This window comes from Amblyomma maculatum, chromosome 2, assembly GCF_055883805.1.
Source record: "Amblyomma maculatum isolate TAMU_Amacu chromosome 2, ASM5588380v1, whole genome shotgun sequence".
Classification (NCBI taxonomy): Eukaryota; Metazoa; Arthropoda; class Arachnida; order Ixodida; family Ixodidae; genus Amblyomma; species Amblyomma maculatum.
In genome coordinates, this window is record NC_139345.1 from 128753182 (window position 1) to 128763503 (window position 10322).

The following is a 10322-nucleotide window of genomic DNA, read 5'->3' on the forward strand; positions in this document are numbered from 1 at the left end:
GCGCCCGCCCACTCTACGCGGGTGCACGCTGCAAACGATTCCTAATGGTGCAGATAGAAGGCTTACATTTGGTGCGCTGTATAACAATCAAAGAAGGAAAGGTGCACCCTATCAAAATATTAAAAAAAAAAAAAAACAACGCTGCGCACCCCCCCCCCCCCCCCCCCTTCCAAACTGCGATGCAAAACTGGCACCTACTATAACCGTGCGGGATGCTGGTTCGATGTTCTCAGGGTAATTTGTAAGTGGTGTGTTTCTCATCACGTCAGAATGGCGTGATTTGCCACTGTCCTTATGAAGATGTAGCCGCAAGGCATTTTTGCCCCGTCGGCTTTCTCCGAATCTTTCCTTTTTCGAAATCTTTTCTCTTATTGCATGATGACTAGCTGTGTGCAAAATATTCTGGCTGTACTGATCCACGGCTTGTTACATTTACTTCTTAGAATGATGCAGTGCTAGTAGCCATACGTTGTGCGACCTGTGCTTTGTGTTGCTGTGGTTTACCCTTGTACAGTGTGTTTCGCTACCGCAAATCTTCACCCTCAGTCCTTCTTGCTGCTGGTCTTCATGGCGTCCGCGAGGCATTTCTGGAATGATATAGACATTTGTACTGGATTAGCTAATAAACCACAGTTCCCCTACTAGATATGAAAAAAAAAAGAAAGTGACTTGAAACAAACAATTTGAAATGAAATGCAAGTTGTAGCAGTGTTTGTCTCTAAATAATTAGTAGGAAGTTTTAAACGAAGAAACTACGCACTTGCATCTGTCAGGTGCTTCCGGAGCGAAGTTTAATAACTGCTTCTCACGAGTAACCGTTTTTATGAGCGAGGTTTAGAACATTTATATCGCGAAGTCCTGCCCATTTGCACTGGCGTCATGAAGTGATCGCTTCAGAAACTAAGAAACTATCATGCGTCTAGAGGAATTTCAACTAGTCATAACGCAATTTCGCCTAACGGCCTACGCACTATCGCCTACATGCAGTACCAATAAGAGCGACAACAAATATCTGCAAAGGTTTGTTAGTGCCTGGAAACCGGCTGCAAGTACCGCGTGGTGGGTGATGCAGTCATCAAGCTCTGTTTTCGCGAACATGGCTGGCCGACAAAACTCACCCTGTACGACCGGTTGGACAGCTCTGGCGACAGACCCCTCGCGAGCTGCAATGAGAAAGAGAGAGAGAGAATTGTGTCCACCTTTGAGGCAACTTATTCAATGGTTAAGCCTCCAGGTGCCCGTCATAATGAAAACATTCATCTTCAACGAATCCGTGTAGAGTTCGAGACCTTCTACTTTGGTTGGTCTCGTACCGTACCCTGCACACTAATTACTACCAGCGGTGCTGCTTCGCACGCAAAAAGAAAAGAAAGGAAGCTGGCAATACTAGGGTATCTTCTGGTCATCAGACAGAACATCATTTTAAGCGTTCATCGTTTCTTCAACCATTTTGACACGTGCATTGAAAAACGTAGTATTCGGTCACAAGGGCATTATAGCTATCTTCTTGCGTCCCAACTTTTCACTGTTTCTTATTTCGCGTGGACAGGGAAGGAGTGCAGCAACGGAGGAGAGGAGGTTGAAGCCTGTGCTGGTTTGACTTAAAAACGAGGCGCAAGCAACGTACCATCGAGGCCTTGCGCTGTTTTTGGTAACAGTCCAAAACCTGGAAGGAAAGAAATTTGTAGCGCATTAAATCAGCGATACACCAGCTTACATAACAGGAGGAAGTGCAGCAAGCTGAAGTAAATGCGTAACATTCAAGCTAAATCATGTTATACACTCGAATTGAACTTGAAAAAAAAAATGGCTGAAGGGCAAACCTGTAAACCTCATTATACAAAGCGAGAGCATGTCGCCTGTTGCCGATGTTGCAAACTCCTCTGTGAACGTTCCGAGATGGCTCAGCTTCGCTCGGACCCATGGGACGCGCGCACTGCCTAGCCGAGAGGTGCGCTCCTCTTTTAAACCGCGGACAAGCGCGCGACGAGTTACGCAGACTGCCAGCGGGAGAGCGCATGCGCGCCGGCTCCAGCTGCGGCGGCGTAGAGAGCGCGCGTGCCGGTGGCAGGACCACCGCGATGAGTATCCTCTGACTAATTGAAGGTCAAACGTTAGTCGTCGCTGATCTTGGCCCGAGGATGTGTAGCGAAGCTTTCACTTAGAAAAACAAAACAAAAACGAAAGCATGGGTTCCTGCCCAACAATGAAAAACGATGGACGACGAAATGGCAACACAAGCGCTACATAGCCATCTTGCTTTCGTCGGTTGTTGCGCAGTCTAGAACCCGCAGTTTCTGTCTGCATGTGCCAGCTTAAAACATATTTTTCTCTCTAGTAATAAAAGGCTGTCTAGACTCGCGTAAGTCTCCAGCGTGTCTTTATTTTTTTTTTTTATTGACTTGCCTGCCTTGGATTCAGGAAATGAATCTACAAGCAGACGGGCGCGAAGAAAATTGGCACTTGTCAGAATGGCCACGTTGTGTGGGATAGTGGATATGCTGCGAGTTTATAGCGGTGAGTCTTTTTAGACCAACAGCACTGGTAAGTAATTTCATTTTGCGTTCCTGGTCTTGTCCATCCTTCGCCGCAGAGCCGTGCCTTCTGCTTTTCGTTTGCCTCAGACGCTGGATTTTCGGGCCTTATTTTACTCTTCAAGGAGGTATGTATGCTTTTCACATGTATTCATCATATCTTAAACCGGTCATACCGATCATGTCGTTGGCTTGTTGTGAGCAAACAGCTATACCCTTGACTGTCTCGTAGAGTTTCTTAGGCGCGCGGATGTATTTCGGTTGCTGATATCAATGGCGTACTCTGCTAATCTTTCAAACGCTATAGGCGCACAGTAACCTTTCTTACCGAGGGATCTGTACGAACAACAGAGGTGTAAAGCTTTGCAACTAGCCCTTAACTTCGTGCGTCTGCAGATTATCTCGCAGTGCATCAAAAGAAAAACCGCATGCGACTGACTTAAGAATGAATGCTAGCATTGCGTCTTGTACCATTTGACAATGGTAGGATTCAACCACTCGTAATAGCTAAGGTAAGCCACGATGCTTGCAGTACATATACTTTACAAGTGGAGGTGGCGAGAGAGACAGAGAGAAGACCTCTTCTTAGAAACACGAGCGCTCCGCACTCACCTTTTTGCCGTAGCCGCTGTCGTCGAAGAGTCTCTCCGTGTACTCCACCGCGTGCATATCTCGGGCGTATTCGGCCGTGCAGTTTATGAACGCCCAACGCTCAGCCTTGCGCACCTGCATGGCGGGTGTGACGTGCGGCCAGACAGAGCTCTTTACTATTACCAGTTGCGAAATTTCCCATAGTGCCCATGTATTAAAAAACGGCGGTTTTGATGGGTCAAAATTCGAGTGGCGAAGATTTTTTATAAATGCACAACCGCCATGAAAATAAAATACGTTCGGGAGTTACAGGAGCGAAAACTCTCAGAAATAATAGTCGTTAAGGTAACTATGGTGAAAAAGAAAGAAGTGATTTCCAGAAGGCAATGATGGCAATAGCAGAAATCCTATAGATGGCCGAATATTCATTGGCATCCGAAGAGTGCGCTTTAAAATCAGCCACTTTTTGAAGCGGAGTTTCCTAACTGGTAGGATTCAAAAGTTCTGCGGCCAGACTCGCAGCCTCTGAACGCAGCATACGTCTAGATGTGAGGCCCCGTAAAAGAGCGAGGAGGTTTTCAATTTGCTCAAGAGTGTCCAGTTGAAGTGTGTCGTATAAACCGAATAGAAGTACAGTACATGGTCCGTATTCTGAGTTTGCGTCGTTTTAAGAAGTGTCGTTTTCTCTGCGTCCGCCCTCATATGATTGGTGGAAACGCCGGAACCGGAAGTGGTGACAAATGAACTGACATCCAGTTCCGGCGTTTCCGCCAATCAGGCGACTCGAAGTGAAAGCGAAGCCGACGCAAATCCGAAATACGGATCCTGCTGTCCCTTTTGAGGTGTTATATAACATGTGCCAGACGTTAAAATAATAGTGCAGTCGTTTGTGCAGGGCAAATAAAAAATATGCACACTTCTATTAGCTGACTTTACGTAATGGCCAGAGAAAACGCCCCAATACTAATCTGCGCATACGTGCAGTAAAGTCAGACACGCTACTCCTATAGGTCATGGGCCATGCAAACACTTTGGTGCGCCTTGATTAAAGCGGCGATTTATATCTTGGTCGAGTGGTCTTTCACATGATGCGGTAGATTACGACTATATGCCAGTCAGTACGTGTGACATAACCGAAACACAGCTTAAGGAGTTAAAGACTGAACGAGTATCAAATTGTATATACGTCAACGAGGATCTATAAAGACACCCACCGACGGGAGCCATTAACTCTGTCATGTCATGCCCACCAGGGCGGAGCTTAAGTGTCCGCAAAATTTTGCAATGCGGTAGCGTTAAGGGCCTCTGTTCACCGAAAAGCTGGCGTCGGCACCGGCGTCCGGCGTCGGCGTTAGTTCTCTCACGGCGTCGGCCCCAGTGCCGATGCCGTTTCATTTGTTTTCTCAGCTAAAAAGCACGAGCTTGACACTGGCTGGCGGTTGCTGGCAGCTGACATGGCCGATGACTAACTGGACGTTGGGTTGCCTACCATTGTTTGGCAGGAGCTGTTAACTCGGGCCTATCCTTTCATGTGGGAGGGTGATATCAAAATCAGCCTGCCAGCTAGGACCCTTGCATTCACGTTACCCTAATGTCAGTAGACGTTAAAAAACCCCAGGTGGTCGAAATTTCCGTAGTCTTCCACTACGGTGTTTCTCATAGCCTGAGTCGCTTTGGGACGTTAACCCCCACAAACCAAACCAAACGTTACCCTATAGGACACCCGGTATGTACGTTCATGCGGCTTGGTTAGGAGGGAGAATTTATATTGAGCTGGTAGCCTACGCTGTCGTGTCACACCGTTAAGGGCGGAGCTTAGTGCCTCTCATAACCTTTAACCTGTTTACTTTTAAGTTTTTGAGCAGGTTAAACTTCCCAATGCGTTATTGTAGCATTCCTCGTATTGGTTCCTTTCTAGCTTTCGGCAGTGGATGTCAGAAAAAAACTTTCTTCTGATTTGATGTTGTACTGTGTGATACATGCTGGCAAAAGCTAAATGAAGCCGTCAAGACAAGCACAACAGTACAATTCTGCAGCTGCACTGGATAGTTGCTGCTGGTCCTTACGTTTCTGTCTTCATTTGTCACATAAGTACGATACATTTCAACAACGTAACTAAACACGAATATCACTGCTTCTCCTTGCTTATAGGAAAGTATTGGATGCTCGACACCAATTTTGACATTTTTTTGCAGGTAAATAACGAATCAAATGCCGTTCTGCATGGTTCGGCCTTAAACGTTTCTCTCACCTTGACAGCCTCGGCCTTGGAGGGCGCGTGGTACTTGGCCTTGCACTGTCGCATTCGTTTATGGGCCTTGTCGAGAGGCAGACCTGCAGAGTTGTCGAGAAGCATATCTTGTCATTATATTTTATCAAGAAAAGTAGAAGGCCCCAAGGCATAGAAGAAAAAGAGTGTGCGCTGAAGAGGTATGAGTGGTGTACTTAATTCTTTTTTTCTCTATAGGTCCATGACATACGTAATAGACCAATACGCCACATCATAATTTTCTTTTTTTTTTAGGATGCGCTTCACGTGCTTTAATGTGCGCTGTATGATACCTCATTCGCACGAAAGGCCACGTGAGGGGATCACCAATTTTCTTTTGGCAATCAAAGGTTTTAACTTGGTGCACAGTGACAAGTATCGCTGGACACAGGGACTTGAGGTTGCAACGTATCGGACGTGGAAACGCGTCAGTCTGAAACTATGAAGGCACTCAGTATGTCACTGTCTACGTTCGTCGTTGTCTCCGTCTCCTCACTTGTATACAACCTGGGAAAACGATTCAGTGAAAGGCGTATGCATATACATGTGGCTATATTTGGTTTTGAGACACGTTCCTTGGGCTTATACTTTTTAGTAGGGACTAAAGACATCGCGGAAGAACCAATCCAACGCATGATTTCTTTTGCAGTCTTTCCTGGAATGCTATTTTAGCGATAAGAAGAACTTTTATTTATGTTGCTGTAACTGCAGCTGGACCCCTTCTGATGTGTTCATTTTATTTTGCGCTTCAAACACAGTGGCATACTTTTCAGAGTTCAATTTCTTTCTTTGCCTGAGGTAGGTTGAATTTATTCCGTGATAATATATATGAAAATGATGCACTCAATCAGATGGAAATTCCGTTCTTATACAGGCTAACATACCATATCGGTATTCCCATTAAATAGCACCTCTCATGGGTTATGAGATCCTAATGTGCTAGAACTTTCTTGAGAAAACCGGTTGGTACTGTGTAACAACTAGGGAGGGAACTACTACATGTTTTCTTACGACTGGAAGATCACAGTATCCGGTTTTATCCCCTCCAAGGAAGTACCCTTGGAGGACGAACATGAACCACCTTTGCAGGCTGCGAGGTTCGAAACTGGGTTTGGGCCCACCGGGGAGGGGGGCGCAGCGGGGTTTACGGAGCTTCTCCCAAGCGCACACCCCTAGAAACGTCGAGCGCCAAGTCGGAGGAGGCTTGTACCCGTTTTTACCGGTGGGTGTCTGGCGGATGCATACCGTCATGAGTAGAAATGAACTTTCTAGTTTCGTTGCAAGTGGCGAGCACTATATGATACTTCGCGTCTGGAGTGCTGCCCTACGAAGTCCGTCCATTTGTTACATTTGAGGGCGTGACGGTTCTCCCCCAGACAACAATGTCGGCTTAGTAACGTACGGACACCAGCTCTATTAGAGGAAAATTCAGTTTGCAATAAAATTCAGTTTGCTTCTACTTTTAACTAGATAAGAAGCTATGGGGAGGCGCCATCTTAAATGAAATTTATTTAGAAATAAAAAGGTCCGAACCGCAAAAATAGATGCTCGCGGGCATGGAAAAGACAGAGAGCATAGGCATATTGCGCATCCATGCACGTATTACCAGCAGGATATAGTGTTTCGTACGTACATTCAAAGAAGAACTCGCAGCTATACGTTCAATATTTACAGTGCATCTACGTCAGGGTGAGCGCAACCGGCTTTGTAGTACATCGTAACTGAAAACTCTCGCATTCCGCTCCTGGCCATTAAGAATTAACGCTATGAAAATTGGCCAGACAGTGAGTTCAGTGAGACAGTGAGTTCTATGAAATCCAGATTGGTCCTTCAAGGGATTATATACGGAATAGGTCTGCTAAAGCTGCCGGTTTGCGTCTTCCATCTCCCAGCGTAAGTAGGCAAAATGTTAGCTTTCTCCGTCTCTCTCATTGTACACATTCTGAGTAGTCACGGAAATGCGATTTAAGGTGTGACTGCAGTTGTGCTTATATATTTTACTACAGACATTTTGTTAAAATTGCGAACAATACTATTGCAATCAAGGGTTGCGGGAAGCAAATGCGCGAAAAGAAAATTATTTCTCGCAGTCACGTGATCCATTCTCCTGGAATTAGTCAAGAAACGAGGGACATATGCATCTCCTGTTAATTATATCACACGACTTGGTCGCGAGGCAGTGCTGCAGTAGAATGGCTGTACGTTTTCTTTTTTTTATTTTAGAATACGCATTCCGCAAGACATTTGATCGTGACAGCGCTTTCTGCTCTGCTTGAACAAATGCGTTGATGGTTCTACCCCGCGATAGTGTTTTTCAGGAACTTCTCAGGGATCCATGGCGTCAGTACTTTGTTCATTTAGTGACCAACAGTGTGACGCCCTCTCCCTCTCTCCGGCACATATAGCTCCCCTCGCTCTCACTGCGACAGCCCGCCGATGTTAACTAATAATTCATCACTGGATGAAATGGCCTTGGATGCCTCACGACTGAGCAGGTGTACAACAATGGCAGCATGCGTTCAAATTCTTCATCATCATCATCATCATCATCATCATCATCATTATAATTCAAAGTCTGTAGCAACGTAGCACACTCACAGTGACAGTGGGAAGGCTTCTTCGTGACTGCAATTGTATCATTAGAACTGGCGATGGTTGTGACAGTTGCTGCGGTCGTGTTGTCTGAATCGTCACAAACTGCGACCATTATCAGACTGAGAAGACAGCAGCAAATCCAGATCCGCGCCATGTTTCCACTCTCGTCCGTAGTTCAATCTGGGGGCTCCTTATCTCACTAATTCTGGAAGGAGTACGAACGGAGCTGGGCTGAGCTTTTATATATCTCGAGACCGCCTGCAGCTGGAAACTGCCCCTGACGTGGGCATTTCCCTCTCGACGAAGCTTTTGACTGGATACATTCGGGCTGGCTTGCACTGACGTCCCTCTTGGCCAATGAGTTGGCTGTTCTCACAATACGAATATTGTGACGTCAGGCGTTTCAGCGCGCAAGCATATTGTGCAGCTGCTGTTCTGAACGGGCGTAAACGTTGAAAGCAGGGGTGTTCAAACCCGCGTTTTCGAATTACATCTTCGCGTGCACAGGCAGCGTACTAGCCTGGCACGCGATGCTGACGCTCCTGGGAACATGCCACACGGTGCATAAAAACAACGCTACAGTTCTTGTCCGGATTTTCTTACAACGCCACAAATAGCGACAAAAAGATTCATAAGGTTCTTTCCTTTTCTCTTGATGACCAAAAAACGTCAGCTGCTTGCTTTAGGGAGATGTCTCACGGCGGTTTGGTTCTGGACTGCAGCTTTAGTTTAATCCGTCGGCGTTCTTTTTCTCTCATTCCTGTGCTCTTAGCATATTGCAGCAAGTTTTCCTTTTCCTCATTCAGTGACCTTAAGATTATTTTCGTTTTTTTCCTTTCCTTTTTCTAGCTGCTGCAAGCATTGCGGCACAGCTGCAGTAAACGCGTTTCGCGTGCCCCGCCTTTTAATAAGCTTATAGGCTGAACCAATAAACTCTCACCTCTACACCCGTTACCCTGTGATTTGCTTTCCGTACGTGGCCGAACAGCGAATCGGTGCCTCGCGTGAGCTTTAGCGTCCATGGTAGCGGGCGTTCGTGGTGACCTTGGCCATTGCTAACCACTAGGTATACAAATGGTAGATCAGTTTAGATCAGTTTGTTCGACTGCTATGCAGCTTCGTGCTAAATGTCCACTAGACTTTGTGTCAGCGTTTTATCTTGATTGATTGATTGATTGATTGATTGATTGATTGATTGATTGATTGATTGATTGGCATTTCATAGGTGAAGAATCTATAGAAATAATTGTAGCTGGGCTTGTTGCACACGCGCATTCGGGAAAGATACGGGAGCGCACGGTACGGACACAGGTGATGTGAGGGGACGGCACGAGCGCAGCACAACCGAGGACCTTGGAGCCAGCAGCACTGGGAGCTCGCAGTGCATGCTACTGACGAACTCGGTAACGGCAGAACCTGCATTTCACCACCTTGACGGCCGCCATTCCATGTCTACAGTTACAAAATGCCCTGGCATCAATATTTCATCATCTTTCTGGCTGTCGATATTGTATATATTTTTCCCTTTCCGATGGCATAGCTTCCAACCGATCAGCTTGAAAGGCGTCTGAGCACGTTGCAAACTCGCGCTCTTTTCCTAAAGTGGGCTGTACACAAGCATGATTGATTTGTTCTTTGTAGGTGAATTTAGCATTCTTAATATAAAGCAAATATAGCGTTTGCAAAGCAATGACCTTGTACCGCGGCCTCCGCCATCTTCTTGCAAACATGGGGATTTTTAGCACGGATGGATAGGCGAAAACAATTACGCAGTAAGTAACGTTGCCGTGACTGCCTCTTCACTCATAGAGTTTAGCTACTATGGCGAATGAGGTTATTCGTTGCCGTTGCAGCCGTTTCTGCACTTACCTACAGATGCATATGCCGCGCGGTCTTAGCTACCGTATAGTTACCGTATTTATTGAATGATAGTGGTAAAACTGTTGTAAATTTTTTTGTGAATTTCTTGCGTCTCTTACGTACGTTTTCGGAATTAAAAATAATTCAAGGTCCTTATATTTATCATAAACTTCTACCATTAAAGTTTCCAACCCTCTCTATTCGCCGTGAGATCGACCTAGAGGTGGCGCCACCGTCACTCTGGTAGTGTGGGTCGGCAGCCGGCGGCGCTCGCAGAAACGCACGCTGCGTAGCTCTGCTTCCGAGTTTATGGCGGGTTTGTTGGCGATGAAAACATGTCTTCTGCAGTATTTCTGCAATATTGCAGAAAAAATCCAAGGATTTCGGCAATGCAGCAGAAGAAGAGCGGATTTTAGGAAAACAAAGCACACAACCACCAGTCTTCTAGATTTACTTTGCACGTTCCTTGCGCT

The 10322-nt window shown here is 46.1% G+C and overlaps 1 protein-coding gene across 1 annotated transcript; it reads right to left on the minus strand.

The window, feature by feature from the left end:
• Nucleotides 1-369: 369 nt before the first annotated feature.
• LOC146199815 (uncharacterized) lies at nucleotides 370-8143 on the minus strand. The gene is made up of 6 exons (XM_084592200.1): nucleotides 7993-8143; nucleotides 5377-5459; nucleotides 3147-3260; nucleotides 1628-1666; nucleotides 1119-1163; nucleotides 370-587 (listed from the first exon to the last, which is right to left on the minus strand). Exons 1-6 carry the CDS (start codon nucleotides 8141-8143, stop codon nucleotides 543-545), a joined length of 477 nt encoding a protein of 158 aa, XP_084448326.1. The 3' UTR covers nucleotides 370-542.
• Between the last annotated feature and the right edge of the window lie 2179 nt (nucleotides 8144-10322).